The sequence below is a fragment of the Palaemon carinicauda genome, chromosome 9, assembly GCF_036898095.1.
Source record: "Palaemon carinicauda isolate YSFRI2023 chromosome 9, ASM3689809v2, whole genome shotgun sequence".
Taxonomy (NCBI): Eukaryota; Metazoa; Arthropoda; class Malacostraca; order Decapoda; family Palaemonidae; genus Palaemon; species Palaemon carinicauda.
In genome coordinates, this window is record NC_090733.1 from 60,228,019 (window position 1) to 60,247,027 (window position 19,009).

General features: G+C 36.0%; 1 protein-coding gene across 1 annotated transcript in view; it reads left to right on the forward strand.

Annotated features, from left to right (window-relative positions):
- pbl (epithelial cell transforming 2 pebble) overlaps nucleotides 1-19,009 on the forward strand; it is a 501,682-nt gene that overhangs the window by 73,206 nt on the left and 409,467 nt on the right. The window contains exons 4-5 of the mRNA XM_068379544.1: nucleotides 15,780-15,923; nucleotides 16,717-16,848. Coding sequence (XP_068235645.1) covers nucleotides 15,780-15,923; nucleotides 16,717-16,848 — 276 coding nt within the window. The remainder of the gene's footprint in view (nucleotides 1-15,779; nucleotides 15,924-16,716; nucleotides 16,849-19,009) is intronic.

Below are 19,009 nucleotides of genomic sequence, written 5' to 3' on the forward strand. Positions count from 1 at the left end.
TGGTGTGAATGAGTAAGAATGCCTGGCTCCTTTCTTCCTTTCACCTTCTCCCCTCTGGGGAAAACAGCTCTGCAAGCCTCAGCATAGCTGACCTCACCTCGCTGCAGGTAAGACCCATTTCCCTTGTGCCTCCTAAGTATAGAAGAATACTTTGTTACGTCCCCAATACCTTTTAGAGGGAGGGTATTGGGTAAGTCTTTAAGAACAATAGGTTTTGTACTCGAGTTCCTATGTTAAAGACAGGCCACACTGTTAGTTGCACTCACACACAAGCTTCTGCAGGCCGCTATCAGTGCATTACCTCATATCAGCACTTGATTTTAGCGAGGGTAGGGTCCCTTTTACTATCGATCACAGATTGAAATAGAGAGGACCCCGGGTCATGACCAAGGCCAGTTAGTGAGGACATCTTCCCTCCTAAGAGTAAGTCACCCTATAAATAGCGGAGGGTTTGTATCTACACCGGAACAAATAACAAATTTGTAAGTAATTTGTATTTTTCCTAGTATACAAACCTGGAGCTATTTATACAAATTGACCCGCCACCCTGTCCCCCGAGAAGTCCTGCCATAAAGCAAAGTGGTTGCTCAGCCGAGAGGTGTGAGTGAGCGGGGTAGCCAGTCTACCCCACCCCCACCCGCTAACTAGCGGATGGGGTAGTTATCCCTTACTAAAATTATCATGGCTCGTCTTTCAGCTGCGCCGAAAGTATACCCTATGAATAGCTCCAGGTTTTTATACTAGGAAAAATACAAATTACTTACAAATTTGTTATATTTCTTTAGAAATTAGAAAGGATAAAATTTATATTTTTGATATTACATAACTAATACTGGTAAGATATCTGTTGCTGCAAAAGCTAACTTACTCACAGATGTGTTTGTTTGTTTGTAATGATTGTTGATGACACGTAAATAAAGCAGTTGTTTCGATTTTATGTTGCGTGTTTAGAAAAAGCATGATATAAAATTTTGAATATACAACAAAAGCTAGCCTATGCACTGGTGGTTTTATAATTCATTCAAATTTAACTTGATTTTTGACCTCGTCTTATATGCGCAGAAATTTGCGGTATATTTCTGCTGTGTATCAGCTTAGACTGTTTTCAACAATGCACTAAAATCTGTTTTCCTTTTGAAATGAGGATGCGTCTTATATTTGTTTACGTTGGAAACAGCGCTGCCAACTGGCCAGTAGCGAAAATAATTGAGAAACCCTACCGCCAACGAGGAGGCCAGTAGCGAAAATAATGCCGGTTAACTGATGTTTCCGGATTATAGATTGCTGGATTAGTGATGGGCAACCTGTACCACATTATACAGCCATAATTTATTCCAGAAAATGATTCATACCAACCCAAATTTTTCCCTGAAAAAAGAGAAAGGAAATAATCCTTTGAAATATTATACATAAATAAAATTTGTAAAATTGTTAGTAAAATTCGTAAGTACAATATACAGTATATAAAATAATTATTACTTGAAATAGTTAAGAATTTAATCTAGATCAACCTTGCTGCAAGGATGGTGTTTTATTATTATTACTATTATTATTATTATTATTATTATTATTATTATTGCTACTTACTAAGCGTCAACCCTTGTTGGAAAAGAAGGATGCTATAAGCCCTGGGGCCCCAACAGGGAAATTAGTCCAGTGAGGTAAGGAAACGGGGAAAAATAAGATATTTAAAAAGAAAGTGATATTAAAATATATACTATATAAACTAAAAACATAACAAAACAAGAGGAAGAGAAAAAAGATAACAATAGTGTGCCCCAGTGTACCCTCAAGCAAGAAAACTAACCCAAGACAGTGGAAGACCATGGTACAGAGGCTATGTCAATACCCTAGACTAGAAAGCAATGGTTTGATTTTTGAGTGTCCTTCTCCTAGAAGAGCTGCTTACCATAGCTAAAGAGTCTATTCTATCCTTACCGAGAGGAAAGTAGCCACAGACAATTACAAGTGCAGTAGTTAACCCTTTGGGTAAAGAAGTATTGTTTGGTAATCTCAGGGATGCCAGGTGTATGAGGACAGAGGAGAATTTGTAAAGAATAGGCCAGACTATTCGATGTATGTGGGGGCAAAGGGAAAGTGAATTGTAGCCAGAGAAAAGGATCTAATGTAGTACCGTCTGGCCTGTCAAAAGACCCTTTAACTCTCTTGCGGTAGTATCTCCATGGGTGGCTGGTGCTCTGGCTAGCCTAATAAAACTTCTACTTTTGTATGATCTCTTTTTATCTTTGGACTGATCCTCACCATTTTCCTTGTGTGGATTTCTTACTAAGCTTAACCCCTTCGATACGATGACGTTGTTATATGTCGAAATATGCCTGGTGATGAGACGGTGATGTCCAGATAGGTCATTAACAAATGTAAACCATATGGAGGTTAAAATTACTTCAGCATTACTCATAACTCATATATCTTACAAAATTGGACAGGTAGTCGCCGACTTACGACATATACGAGTTATGACTGTTCGACTTTACGACGACTTTTTTTCACTGTGATGAAGTCACAAGTATGACTGAAATAGTACACTAATAGGAAAAATTTTCCTTAGAAATAATCTATTTTCTTGTATAAGATTTAACTTTTATCTTGGGAAGTTTTTATTTTCTTTTATTGTTAATATAGAGTATCCATTTTCAGTAGGAGGGAGGGAGGAGACTTGGATTTGTTTGCATTAATAAAGAAATATTTTCTTTCTTATTTCTTAACGGAATAATTTCAATTTTTTAAAACTGAAATCTCTAAACATAGCATAAGATAAGAACAGGAAATATATCATGTCATAATTTCCACTTCCCTGCAATTTTTTTAATTATTGCGAGGTCAGAATAAATGGTGGGGAAGAAAATAATTTCCTCCTCAATCTGGTGTATTAAAGTAATATATGAGAACTTGAGATAATTATAAATTAAATGAACAAATTCATATTATCACATGAATCCAGACATAGATGATTCTATCTTCGATTGTCTTCTTACCATTATGGCTAAGATACAAGAAGATGATAGAAAGGCTTCTTTTGTCTTTGTTGGGGATTTTAATGCTCACCATAGGGAGTGGTTAAGTTCTATCTCTCCTACCGATCGCCATGGCTTAAGAGCTTTAGACTTTGCCTTTGAATCAGGCTGTGAGCAAATCATAAATGAAGCTACTCACAGGTCTGGTAATTGCTTGGACCTCGTATACACTGACTCCCCTGGCGTTATAACTAGTAAGGTTGGTTCTCCAGTCGGGACATCTGATCATGCCTTGATTTCATTATTAGTGAAGACTGAGCAGCCTGTCCCTGATATATCATATTCTTGTAAAATTTATATGAAATCCCAAGCAGACTGGAATGGGATTTTACATGATCTTTTGTGCTTGAATTGGTCACAATTATATAATAGTGTAGATCCTGTTGTCCCTTTGAATGAGAATCTAGTCAACATAATTGATAGGCGTATCCCTTCTCGTGTGCTAAGGTATCGAGTGAAGGACAAACCGTGGTTCAATGATGATTGTAGACGTGCTTATTTGGAGGAACAGGAGGCCTATCATCTTTGGAAGGGGAACAGATCAGATTTGACCTGGAACAACTATACTCAGCTTCGAGCTTTTGCTCAGAGAGTTTATGTCTCAACTGAAAAGGAGTACAATTTAACCATAAAAGAAACACTTTCTGGTACAACTCAGGAACATAAATGGTGGTCTACCCTTAAATCTGCACTCTTTGGTGTAGATGCAACAGTTCCTCCTTTACTTAAACCAGATGGCTCAGTCACTCACTGTCCAAAGGAAAAGGCAACCCTTTTGGCTGATGTTTTTGACAGTAAACAGAGTAATGAAAAACTTGAACTTCCTCATTCCTGTTTTCCTGAGGCTAAACTAACTAGTTTAGCTTTTCGATCTCGTGAGATTAAAGCTCTGTTGATGGACCTTGATGCTTATGGAGGTGTAGACCCAAATGGTATTTTTCCTTTGTTTTTTATAAAGACAGCAGATTTCTTAGCTCCAAAGTTATCTGTTATTTTGCGCAAGTTAGCAAGAAGAGGAGCTTTTAGCACTAGTTGGAGAATTGGTAATGTTACTCCTCTATGTAAATGTGTTTGTGGTAGCTCAAGTCCCACTGATTACCGCCCAATTTCCATAACTCCCATATTATCTAAAGTTTTTGAACGTCTTCTGGCAAAACGTCTTAATAGGTTTGCTGAAGGTAATCATCTACTCCCTAGTTTGCAATTTGGTTTTCGTAAAGGCCTTGGAGCATGTGATGCCCTTCTTACAATCTCCAATGCTGTACAGAAATCCCTTGATTGTGGTCGGGAAGTTCGTATGATTGGCCTTGATTTTAGTGCTGCCTTTGACCGTGTTAATCATGAGGCCCTTGTTTTCAAACTGAAACAGTTGGGAGTGGGTGGGTTGTTTCTTAGCATTATTATTGATTTTTTAAGTAATAGATCTCAAAGAGTTGTTGTTGATGGGCACCATAGTGATTATAGGAATGTGATATCCGGTGTTCCACAGGGTAGTGTTCTTGGCCCATTACTTTTCATACTATATACACATGACATGTGGTTTGGCCTAGAAAACAAGCTTGTTGCATATGCAGATGATGCAACTCTCTTTGCATCAATTCCATCCCCTGAATGTAGATCTGGGGTTGGTGAATCCCTTAATAGAGATTTAGCTAGAATTAGTGCATGGTGCAAATTATGGGGTATGAAGTTGAATCCTAACAAAACTCAAAGTATGATTGTAAGTAGGTCAAGGACGGTGGCTCCTCAACATCCGGATCTCAGTATTGATAATGTTTCTTTAAATATGTATGACTCTTTCAAAATTTTAGGTGTGATTCTCGACAGTAAATTTACTTTTGAGAAACATATAAGGTCTCTGTCTTCTTCAATTGCACAAAAAATAGGCTTATTGAGAAAGTCTTTCAAGATTTTCGGTGATCAATCTATTCTGAAGAAGTGTTTTAATTCTTTCATTCTACCTTGTTTTGAGTATTGTTCTCCTGTTTGGTCTTCAGCTGCTGATTCTCATCTTAATTTGTTGGACAGAAACTTACGGTCTATTAAATTTCTTATTCCTGATCTAGATATTAATCTCTGGCACCGTCGTTCAATTAGTTCATTATGCATGTTGCATAAGATTTTTCATAACTCTGACCATCCTTTACATTCAGATCTCCCTGGACAATTCTATCCTGTTCGTAATACTAGGCAGGCAGTTAATTCTAATAGCCAGGCCTTCTCCATCACGAGACTCAATACTACGCAGTACTCTAGAAGTTTTATTCCAGCTGTTACCAAGTTGTGGAATGATCTTCCTAATCGGGTGGTTGAATCCGTAGAACTTCAAAAGTTCAAAGTTGGAGCAAATGCTTTTTTGTTGACCAGGCGGACATGAGTCTTTTTATAGTTTATTTATGACATATTTGTTTTTGATGCTGTTAATAGTTTATATATGACATGTCTGTTTTGACGTTGTTACTGTTTTTAGAATGATTTATTGTTAATTTGTTCTCTTCATTTATTTATTTCCTTATTTCCTTTCCTCACTGGGCTATTTTTCCCTGTTGGAGCCCCTGGGCTTATAGCATCTTGCTTTTCCAACTAGGGTTGTAGCTTGGATAGTAATAATAATAATAATAATAATGATGGTAATTTTAAAGATATGATAAAATTTTCGTTAACAAATAAGGAACTTAGCGATTATCGTAATTTTAAATAAATTCTATTTTTTTTTTTCATAAAAATAAAAATTTTCTAATAGAAAGTTATTCAAGCATACAATGATTAAATAGAAATAATCCATTTTAAAAATTAAAATTTTTTCATAGAGTTTGTGGGTTTTTTATTATTATTGATCAGTCAGCCCTCTGTATTCATGGACTCTATCGTTAGAGATTGGATCATCAGCAATACAGAGAACCTCGTAACATATTGAATGAAAATTCAAGTATTTCTTGTTTCGCAATATTCTTGTGTCCCACCCGTTCTAAACTGACCGCTTTCCTTTACACCGAGTATGTTTTGCGATGTTTCCCTCTCCACACAGCGCAACACCATCTCTTGCTCACTCGGCCTCAGTCCTGCATCGTCTCTTCTCATGTACTTCTCCCTCTACGGTCCTTTTTAAGTAGAATCAAGTTGTGACGTAAATAAATGATTATTTAAATTACATGATATGCAAAGAGAAGGCAGATCATGACTGCCCAGAAAAAATTCTCGAATAATTGATTCAGTAATTTCTAAACAATCTAGTGCGTATCTTATTTTTATTTAAACTCTAATGACAGAGACACTGAAAGGACAAAGAAATTCAGGCACGTCAATACTGGGCTTTTTACCACTTACTGCTGGAATGTGCCATTTGTTTACAATGGTATATGTCTATTGAAGGGAAAGAAAATTGGAAAAATTTGTATTTAAAAAAAGTTGTACGGATAGATGTCAATTAACTGACAGACCTAGAGAAGAAGCCATATAAACATGAGGGCAGGTTCATAGAGATAATATAGATTGGGATAAATCTTTGGATATTATATAAAGATTTTATTAGGATATTATGTTTAAAGGTTTTAAAGGCAGCTCATGAATGGCAGAGGCAAGGGACAGTGACATTGCCCTAGCAAGCAGGACAATGAATGCCCTAGAGACTGACCATATATCATACAGTATGATCAGCACCCAAGCCCCCCCTCTCCAGGGCTAGGCAATGGCTGCTGATGACTTAGCAGATAGACACTGGAGAAACTAAAGAGTCTGAGCAGGACTCGAAGCCCCGTCTGGCGATCACCAGGCAAAGATGTTACCAATCAGGCCACAACAACTGTTTATAAGGATTTTACATTACAGTGATTGTTTAAATAATTAATTTTACTGAAATAAACACATCAAACTATGCTCATGTACGTCAAAATGTAATTTATGTGAAACTAATAGGTATACTTTAGTGGTATATTTAGCCCTTCGTTATTAAGGTTAATTCTTTTTTAAATGGTTTCATGGATCAGTTGATAGTCATCCATTAAAAGTTTTACTATCAAACAATCTTGTTTATCTTTAGTGATTTGTAATTTGAATGTGTGTCTTATTAGCAAATATTTGTGTGATAATATTGTCTCACTCTTGTATCTATTTACATTGTGCGGCATATGTGCAGATTATATTTTAAGAGTACAGTAGGGTCCCGAATTATGTGAGAATTTGGTCGATCAATGACCTCGTATAAAATTACAACCAGGATGGGTGTGAACGCCGTATATTTCCCGTTATAACACGACCCAAAGTACAGACAAATTTTAATGTTAGTCATATCTATTGTATAAGACAACTGGTGAATAGCAAAACCATCACTCTATAGACTAGCATTTGTTGTGTCATTGAAAATCCAGAATTATAAAAATAAAGGCAATTTTATATCATGCATTTCCTAAACATGCCAAAAAGCAAAATAAAAAACGACAACCAATGTTTTGTGTATGGTTACCTCTGATCATAATGAAGAAACAGACGCATTTACACATCTGTATATAGGTTAGTTTTTGCATCGACAGCGATCTTACTATTGAATATATGTTGATTTTGTTATTACCAATGTTCTACTGAATTTTTCTTTGAATTTCCAAATAAATGAAATGAATGCCATTTATATAATGTTTTTTTTTATGACGCCGCCTGAAATGGAAACCTTCCATTCGTTTACTTTACACTCCATCTTCGATCATAATAAACAAACGAAGGCATTAAACATGCATGATCAAAGTGATAATTAATGATATTAAAAGCTTTTAGTAAATATGTTATTACAAATATTATTTACCGTATCTATGAATTCCTACATACGTAGCAAAGCAGGAAAACTATTTAATCAACAATAACAAACTGCCGCTAATGACAGAATGATAATATACGATAATTCTGAACTGTTACTAAAGATGATTGTCCATTCCATATCCAAAATCAACAAAGAGATAGAGCTGGGGGGAGAGTGACTGCTCCCCGCACTCTAGTTTTGGGGTGTTTGAATGTGCGTGGATGTAGTACGATGGAGAGTAAAAGATGTGAGATTGGAAGTATGTTTAGGAAGAGAAGGATGGATGTATTGGCCTTGTGTGAGACAAAGATGAAAGGAAAGGGTGAAGTGATGTTTGGTGAAATGTCTGGTAGAGTGTCTGGGATTGAAAGTGGGAGAGCGAGAGAGGGTGTGGCTTTATTGCTGAGTGAATGGATGACAAGTAAAGTAGTGGAATGGAAGGAAATATCATCTAGGTTAATGTGGGTAAGGGTTAGGTTGGGTAGGGAATGTTGGGCGTTTGTCAGTGCGTATTGGCCAGGTAGTGAGAAAAGTGAAGAAGAGCGGAATGATTTCTGGAATGAATTAATTAGGTGTGTAGAAGGAATTATGTAGTTGTCATGGATGACTTAAATGCTAGAGTGGGCGCTGGAGAGGTAGAAGGTGTCATTGGGAAGTATGGCGTACCAGGTGAAAATGAGAGTGGTGAGAGACTGGTAGATATGTGTTGAACAAGAGATGGTAATAAGTGCTAGCTTTTTCAAAAAGAAAGATAATAACAAGTATACATGGGTAAGAGTGGTAAATGGAAGAGTAGTAGAAAGGGCATTAATGGATTATGTGTTGATAACTAAAAGAATGTTTGGAAGATTGAAAGACGTGCACGTGTTTAGGGGTATGGCTAACGGTATGTCTGATCATTTTTTGGTGGAAGGAAAATTAGTTGTAGCAAAAGAGTGGGGAAATAGAGTAGGTGGATGTAAAAGGGAGCTAGTGAGGATTGAAGAGCTAATAAAACTGGGGGTAAAAAGTAAATATCAGGAAAGGTTGAAAATGGCATATGACAAACGAAGTGAGAATAAGAGAAACTGGTAATTTAGAGGAGGAGTGGAAATTAGTAAAAGAAAATTTTGTTGGGATTGCAAGTGATGTGTGTGGCAAGAAGGTTGTTGGAGGCAGCATGAGGAAAGGCAGTGAATGGTGGAATGAAGGAGTGAAGGTAAAAGTGGAATAGAAAAAGAGGGTTTTTGAAGAATGGCTGCAGAGTAATAGTATAGAGAAGTATGAAAAATATAGAGAAAAATGTGGAAGTAAAGCGCAAGGTATGTGAGGCAAAGAGGGCAGCTGACCTGAGGTGGGGTCAGGGATTGGGTCAGTCATATGAAGAGAATAAGAAGAAGTTTTGGAAAGAAGTGAAGAGAGTAAGGAAGGCTGGCTCAAGAATTGAAGAGACAGTGAAAGATGGAAATGGAAGGTTGTTAAAAGAGGAGGAGGCAAGGAAAAGGTGGGCGGAATATTTTGAAAGTTTACTGAAGGTTGAGGATAATAGGGAGGCAGATATAATTGCTGTTGCAGGTGTTGAGGTGCCGGTGATGGGAGATGAGAATGAGAGAGAGATTACAATAAAGGAAGTGAAGAGAGCACTAGATGAAACGAGAGTAGGAAAAGCATCTGGTATGGATGGTGTGAGAGCTGAGATGTTGAAGGAAGGGGGTGTGACTGTACTTGAATGGTTGGTGAGATTGTTTAATATGTGTTTTGTGTTGTCAATGGTACCAGTAGATTGGGTTTGTGCATGTATTGTACCACTATATAAGGTTAAGGGAGATGTGCATGAGTGTTGTAATTCAAGAGGTATTAGTTTGTTGAGTGTAGTTGGAAAAGTGTATGGTAGAGTAATGATTAATAGAATTAAGGATAAAACAGAAAATGCAATCTTAGAAGTACAGGGTAGTTTTAGAAGAGGTAGGGGTTGTATGAATTAGATTTTTACAGTTGGGCAGATATGCGAGAAATATTTAGCAAAAGGTAAGGAGGTGTATGTTGCGTTGATGGATCTGGAGAAAGTGTATGATAGAGTTGATAGGGAAGCAATGTGGAATGTGATGAGGTTATATGGAGTTGGTGGAAGGTTGTTGCAAGCAGTGAAAAGTTTCTACAAAGGTAGTAAAGCATGTGTTAGAATAGGAAATGAAGTGAGTGATTGGTTTCCGGTGAGAGTGGGGCTGAGACGGGGATGTGTGATGTCGCCGTGGTTGTTTAACTTGTATGTTGATAGAGTGGTGAGAGAGGTGAATGCTCGAGTGCTTGGACGAGGATTAAATCTGGTAGACGAGAATGACCATGAATGGGAGGTAAATCAGTTGTTGTTTGCTGATGATACTGTATTGGTTGCAGACACAGAAGAGAAGCTTGACCGACTAGTGACAGAATTTGGAAGGGTGTGTGAGAGAAGGAAGTTGAGAGTTAATGTGGGAAAGAGTAAGGTTATGAAATGTACGAGAAGGGAAGGTGGTGCAAGGTTGAATGTCATGTTGAATGGAGAGTTACTTGAGGAGGTGGATCAGTTTAAGTACAGTAGGGTCCCGAATTATGCGAGAATTTGGTCGATTAATGACCTCGTGTAAATGGAAAATCGCGAATTTCGAAACTTAACTAACAGAAATAATTCCATTGCGGCCATGGCAACCAGCAATTTGCCTATTCAAATGTGTTTACTACCCATTTCCAATACTTTCTTTGTACTATACTGTATTTCTTTATAATATCAAATTGTTCTTGTAAATAAATAAAACATTTAATATACTTTAAAGTTCTAATAACTTGAAAAATGGTTAAAATTACAACCAGGATAGGTGTAAACACCATATATTTCCCGTTATAACACAACCCAAAATACATACAAATTTTAATGTTTGTCATATCTATTGTATAATACAACTGGTGAATAGCAAAACCATCACTCTATAGACTAGCTTGTTGTATGATTGAAAATCCAGAATTATCAAAATAAAGGCGATTTTATATCATGCGTTTCCTAAACACGCTAAAAAGCACAATAGAAAACGACAACCAATGTTTTGTTTACGTTTATCTCTGATCACAACGAAGAAACAGACGCATTTATACATCTGTGTTTTTGAATTGACAGCAATTTTACCAAGTATAGATTATATGTTGAATTTGTTATTACCAATGTTCTAATTATTTTTTATTAGAACTTTCAAATAAATGAAATGAATGTCATTTATGAAATGTTTTTCTTTATGATGCCGCCTGAAACGGACAGCAATTTTACCAAGTATAGATTATATGTTGAATTTGTTATTACCAATGTTCTAATTATTTTTTATTAGAACTTTCAAATAAATGAAATGAATGTCATTTATGAAATGTTTTTCTTTATGATGCCGCCTGAAACGGAAACCTTCCATTTGTTTACGCTCCATCTTCGATCCTAATAAACAAACGAATGCATTAAACACACATGATCTAAGTCATAACTAATGATATTACAAACATTTAGTAAACATTATGTTATTACAAATATTTTACTTACCGTATCCATATAAATTCCTAAATTCGTAGCAAAGCTGGAAATTTTTTTTTCCTTATGCGTTTAATCCACAATAGCAGACTGCCGCTAATGACAGAGTGATAACTTACGATAATTCTAAACTGTTACGAAAGATAATTGTCCTTTCCATATCCAAAATACTTTTCCTAACTTCAGTTATAAGTCAACTTGTACCCACCTCAATTATGGATCCATATGCAAAAAAGGTAAAAGAAGAAAGTACTAGGCCTATTTTTAAAGTCACCGAACAATTAGGTTACCGCTATAACGTTCGATGTGAGAGAGAGAGAGAGAGAGAGAGAGAGAGAGAGAGAGAGAGAGAGATGGTTTTAAAGTACTAATCAATAAATATGATAGGTTATAACACATTGGTGTTTATGTAATATTAACTGTATAGATGGTTTGAATAAGTTAAGAAATGGTGTAAACAATTCTTTGTTATTGTATTCGCGCGGAAGCTAGACATCAGCTGATGTGATCACAGCCAAAAGTAAAACAAAAATAAGTTAGCAATACTCGATTTTTAAAACACACCCGAAATTTAACAACATAAGTACATGTTTTATTATAGCGCAATTGACATTTAAAGAGTAAAAATTTTCTGGAATAGAATGGTGTTTCCTAAAAAATAGTGGTTTGCGGACGAAATCGGTTACCGTATTTTAAGCTATGATTGAAATGGATGTATACACGGTATAATTTTTTCGTTTTGTATTTAATTGACACTTCAAGAAAACCGATTTTTGTTTCTTCATCTATTTGTAAGTATTGTATAACGAGAGAGAGAGAGAGAGAGAGAGAGAGAGAGAGAGAGAGAGAGAGAGAGATCAGCTGTTGTAATTGAATGTCGTGTTTTTGTTTCGTGTACCCCCTGAAGCGAGGAATTGATCGCCACAACTAACAATATTCATGTTAATTTCATTCTTAAACTCAAGTTGCCATATGTGAACTATGGTTTTATTTCTTACGGGGAGAGAGAGAGAGAGAGAGAGAGAGAGAGAGAGATTTCTGCCATCAAATCTCTCTCTCTCTCTCTCTCTCTCTCTCTCTCTCTCTCTAGATTTTATTTTACCGTCTACTCTACAAAACCAATGTTTGCAAATCAAATGTATACTGTTTAAAATATGACAAAATATTGACGACTCGTTACCGAAGTTTAGGCTATTCACTGCCGATAAACGAACCCAGTCTACTCGTGAAAACCTTGGACGCCCAGAGGGAAAAATAAGGCTTTTAAATATACTGTACTAAACAAAAATAATGCTTTAATATACCATCATTAACACTACCATTACTGTACAATTATCGTAAGGTTGGAGAAAGATAAAGATTGCCGAGAACGTAACCACATTTCTGTTTACATTTTGTCAGCTGGACTCGCACAGTTAACAGTTGATTTCATTGTTGATGTGGAATTTTATCCTTTAATAGGCTATTCATTATGAAATTATTTTAATGAAATGTAATGTTAATATTGTTTTGTAACATTTATTATAAATCACCGTATTTAGGGCTACCAATATACTTAAAAAGACAATAGATTTGATACATTTTGTAGTGCTTGACTCGCGAACTTTGAACAGCCTCGCAGATACAGAAAATTTATTTTTGAAAAATAGCGATCGCCGAAAAGGGGAATCGTGTAATTCGAACACGCTTAATTCGGGACCCTACTGTACTTGGAGTCTGTTGTTGCAGCAAATGGTGGAGTGGAAGCAGATGTACGTCAGAGAGTGAATGAAGGTTGCAAAGTGTTGGGGGCAGTTAAGGGAGTAGTAAAAAATAGAGGGTTGGGCATGAGTGTAAAGAGAGTTCTATATGAGAAAGTGATTGTACCAACTGTGATTTATGGATCGGAGTTGTGGGGAATGAAGGTGATGGAGAGACAGAAATTGAATGTGTTTTGAGATGAAGTGTCTAAGGAGTATGGCTGGTGTATCTCGAGTAGATAGGGTTAGGAACTAAGTGGTGAGGGTGAGAACGGGTGTAAGAAATGAGTTAGCAGCTAGAGTGGATATGAATGTGTTGAGGTGGTTTGGCCATGTTGAGAGAATGGAAAATGGCTGTCTGCTAAAGAAGGTGATGAATGCAAGAGTTGATGGGAGAAGTACAAGAGGAAGGCCAAGGTTTGGGTGGATGGATGGAGTGAAGAAAGCTCTGGGTGATAGTAGGATAGATGTGAGAGAGGCAAGAGAGCGTGCTAGAAATAGGAATGAATGGCGAGCGATTGTGACGCAGTTACGGTAGGCCCTGCTGCTTCCTCCGGTGCCTTAGATGACTGCGGAGGTAGCAGCAGTAGGGGATTCAGCATTATGAAGCTTCATCTGTGGTGGATAACGGGGGAGGGTGGGCTGTGGCACCCTAGCAGTACCAGCCGAACTCGGTTGAGTCCCTTGTCAGGCTGGGAGGAACGTAGAGAGTAGAGGTCCCCTTTTTGTTTTGTTTCATTTGTTGATGTCGGCTACCCCTCCAAATTGGGGGAAGTGCCTTGGTATATGTCTGTATGTATGTATATCCAAAATACTTTTCCTAACTTCAGTTATAAGTCAACTTGTGCCCCCCTCAAATATGAAACCATCAAAAAAAAAAAAAAATTATGAGGAGAAGAAAGTACTAGGCCGGTCTTCAAAGTTATTGAATAATTAAGTTACTGCTATAATGTTCGATGTGACAGAGATGGTGCGAGGTTGGAGAAAATAAGGAAAATTGAATCATGATTGATTTTCAATATAACAAACTTTGTGAAGCAACAAAGATATCACTTGTTAGTGAGATAGAGAGAGGTAAGAAATGAGAGGTAGTGAAAAGTAGCCCACACAAACACACAGATATTGGTGCTTATGTAATATCAACTGTATAGATGGTTTGAATAAATTAAGAAATGGTATAAACAATACTTTGTTACTGTATTCGTACGCGCAAATTATTGAGAGCGGCAGCTAGACATCAGCTGATCTGATCACAACCAAAAGCAAAACAAAAAGAAGTCAGCAATACTCGATTTTTAAAACACACCCGAAATTTAAAAACAAAAGTACACGTTTTCTTAAAGCGCAATTAACTATTTAAAGAGTAGCAATTTTCTAGAATAGAATGATGTTTCCTAAAAAAATAGTGGTTTGCAGATGAAATCGTATGCCGTATTTTAAGCTACGATTGAAATGGATGTACACACGGTATAATTTTCTCGTTTCGTATTTAATTGACACTTTTTTTTATTAAGAAAACCAATTTTGGTTTCTTCATATATATGTAAGGAGAGAGAGAGAGAGAGAGAGAGAGAGAGAGAGAGAGAGAGAGAGAGAGAGAGAGAGAGAGAGAGAGAGAGAGAGAGAGAGAGGAGAGACAACCCCCCCCCCTTGTTTTTGTTTCTTGTACCACCTGAAGCGAGGAATTGATCGCCACAACTAACAATAGTCCTGTTAATTTCATTCTTAAACTCGGGTTGCCCTATGTGAAGTAAAATTTCATTTCTTACGTAGAGAGAGAGAGATTTTCTGGCATCAAATCAATCTCTCTCTCTCTCTCTCTCTCTCTCTCTCTGAGAGAGAGGTTTTTTATAATTATATTGTGTACTATACAAAACAAATCTTTGGAAAGCAAATCTATACTTTTTAAAATGACGAAATATTGCCGACTCGTTACCGAAGTTTAGGCTATTTACTGCTGATAAACAAACCCAGCCTACGTGTGAAAACCTTGAACACCCGAAGGGAACAATAAAGCTTTTATATATACTGCATTAAATAATCATGCCTTATACCATCATTAACACTTATTAAAATTATCGAAAGGTTAGAGAAAGATAAAGATTGCCGAAAACGTAACCACAATTCTATTTACATTTTGTCAGCTGGACTTGCACAGTTAAAGTTGATTTCATTGTTGATATGGAATTTTATCCTTAAATAGGCTATTTATTATGAAATTGTTAATAAGATGTAAGGTTAATATCATTTTGTAACATTTAGTATCAACTACCGTATTTAGGGCTACCAATATATTTAAAAAGACAATAGATTTGATACATTTTGTAGTGTATGACTCGCAGACTTTGAACAGCTTTGCAGATACAGAAAATTTATTTTTGAAAGATAGCAACCGCATAACTGGGGAATTGTATAATTTGAACACGCATGATTTGAGACCGTACTGTAGTATTAACCAGCTTTTGATTCAGTGTTGTCTAAGATATATAAATTATTTAGAGATATAATTTTTGTCATCATTATAGTTGTTATAGGGTAGATTTGGATAATATCTGTTACACAATGATTTGACTTTACTGGGTAAATTTTAGTTTAAGGATACTTCATTTTAAAATCTTGCAAACATGCAAATGAAGTTTTGGGAAGGTTTTGTCTTGAATATGATTTTAACTTCATTATCACTTTAACAGATGAAGTACAAATTAAATGTATTCCGCAACCTGAGAATGGTTCTGGTTGGGTTCCCTCCGGAAGAACAGGGACAGATGGAAGATCTAGTCAGAAAAAATGGAGGTTACATCACTACCCTAGATGACACTACAGCAACACATGTGGTGAGTATAGTTATACATAAGCAGTTAAATTGTTGGGTGAAAGATGTTATATATCTAAATCTCACCCACTCATATGTAAAATTACAGCAATGCAACGATGACGTGTGGATATTTAAGTATATTCTCCACCCAGTTTAATATTGGAAAGAAATATCTACAATGAGCAGAGGTTGATGCATTTAAATCCTCATGAGTATTGTCAAGCAATTTAGCTATTCATCCATCGTGAAATTTGAAAGAAGTACTGATATTGAACTGTGATGGATAACAAAAGGAGCATAAGGGAAATTGCTATGTTGTGTTGATTTGATGGTATTGTAGATGAGAGCTGATGAACTCTTGCAAGAACCTTTATATTTTCTGCATTGTATGGGGCAGCTAGAGTTAAAAGAATGTGCATTGTATTTCATATCCAATTCTAGATATTTTAATCAATTTATTTTGTAATGTACTTGAGTTATCAATACAATTATTCTTCTGAACTTGTATTTAGATATCTCAAAATATTTTCTAGCTCTTGAGGACCTAAAAATAAAGGACACTATCTTGAAAATAGAAAACCTAAATATGGTTTAGATATAGAATAAGTATGCTTCAGTGTATAAGTTCTCAGTCACCAAATTGGTTTTTGTAAATTGACAGGATTTGCTTGTTTTTGCTTTTCCCATCCTGTTTATTTAGGTGAGATGATCTAAGGATGAAAACCTACAACTGTATGTGTAAGTTACTGATACATTTTGTTTGTTGGCCATGTGTGTCTTTTCTCTAATTTTGTTTTATGTATTTCTTGCAGGTTATAGAGGAAAGTGTAACAGACAAACCTGAATGCCCAGCAAAAGCACATGTAGTTAAAGCAGAATGGTTTTGGACTTCCATACAATTGGATACCTGTCCCAATGAGAAATTGCATCTTTATGAAGAAATGGTTTGTATTCACATGTACACTATACTATTACTCGAAGGTTCATTTATAATTACCGTATTTCCCGCGTCATAAGACGCTACAAGGTGTAAGACGCACCCTTGAATTAGCAAGGCAGTTTTGGAAAAAGAAATTGAGGATTTTAAAAACTTCTTAGCAGTAATTCATAGTGAATAATGTGATTTTTGTCTGATACAGTAACTTTATTTATTTTGGGTGTATTATGAAATGTTGAAGTTAATATTAATTAGCTAAATGCTGATTATCCCAATTTTGTTACATATTCATATAAGAAACCATTAAACTAGTCATAGTTTCCACCACAACTACACGTTTAGTCATAGTGTTTGTTGTTTCAGGTGTTGTTTTCATGAAAGCAGTGTTGCCAAATGTTCTTAATAAATTTTGGTAAAGAAGTAAAATTTCAGTAATATTTCCCAAATTGCTCATATAGGCTACAAATTTCACACAAGATGTAATTATTGATCAAAGAAATCCTAGACATATTTTTAGGTGGAATACTTTGGCTACTGTATATGTGACTCTAGGTCTAGTTACTTTTTTCTAACTTGTTAATACTGCACTCTACTAACAGTGTCTGTTTGTATTATTTCGAAACTCGGGCAACAAAGTCATTATCAAGTTATTATTTTATTACAAAATATCAACAAGATATGAGAAAATAGATATATACTGCTATGACACCACTAGTTGGCAGGTTTGTGAGTTGGCAAATCATCAGCTGATTAACAAAACAAACTAATAATTTGCTACTGTACTTCATTAAATAAATTTCAATATAGAAATAAATGAATTTATTTATGAATGATAATTGTAGGTTTATATTTTTGTCTCGTGAGCTTGAGTGCTTGTATGGCCTTAGTTGGGTTTTTTGAGGGGTGTCAAACTAATATATAACATTTTACTTAGTGTTAAGACACGGGGATTTTGGGGGCCATTTTTCAGGAAAAAAGGTGCGTCTTATGACATGGGAAATATGGTAATTATTTTGTTAGATGGTGTCAAAATTAGTAAATCGAAATGTGATGATTTACTGGTTAAAGTGATAATCATTTCCATGAATCTTGACTTCTCAATAGGTAAGAGTCCTTGATAGCAAATTTACTTTTGAGAAACATTCGATCTGTTTCATCTTCAATTACACAACAAATTGGTTTATTGAGAAGGTTATTTTAATTTTTTCTAGTGATCAGGTCTATTCAGAAGCACAATACACGAGACCGGCTGTTACACAAGTATATACATGTGTTATCCCGTGTGTTATTTGAGAAGTGTTTTGGGGGCATATTCTGATCACCAGTTGTTAAGTGACTTTTCACTTTGCTTTTGCTGTAAAGGTAAACTGGCTATTCTTGGATTCTGTTGATTTTAACTTGATGTACTAAGCCAAGTAACCAAATGGGATATCTTTCTTGGCTCCCCTCAATGTGTGTTTCTTGATGGTGATGAGATGGCTCCATATTATGTGGGCTAAGATTAGATCTAAAGCATGGGAGGCTAAGTGTAAGAATTTCAATAAGTCAGACTCTGCTCAAAGTGTACTGCCAACAATTTTTGGGTCAGTCAGCCATGCACACTTCCAATGACGCATCAGATCTTTTCACCTTTTGCGATAATTCAGATTTTTTCTGTGCTTGTATAATCTTTCTGTCAAGTGGGTGAAATTTTTTTTATTTTATTGATAATTTCATTCAATCTTCGGTGATTGTTATGCATGTAATTTCCGATTTATTGTCTCCCATTTCTGGCAGCAGTACTAGCTTATCTTTGTCTTTCATTAGATGTTGATGTTGCAGTGTTTATTGTTGAACAAAATGATAAAGCCATTTTCCATTCTCTCAACATGGCCAAACCACCTCAACACATTGATATCCACCCTAGCTGCTAACTCATTTCTTACACCCGTTCTCACCCTCACCACTTAGTTCCTAACCCTATCTACTCGAGATACACCAGCCATACTCCTTAGACACTTCATCTCAAACACATTCAATTTCTGTCTCTCCGTCACTTTCATTCCCCACAACTCCGATCCATAAATCACAGTTGGTACAATCACTTTGTCATACAAAACTCTCTTTACATTCATGCCCAACCCTCTATTGTTTACTACTCCTTTAACTGCCCCCACCACTTTGCATCC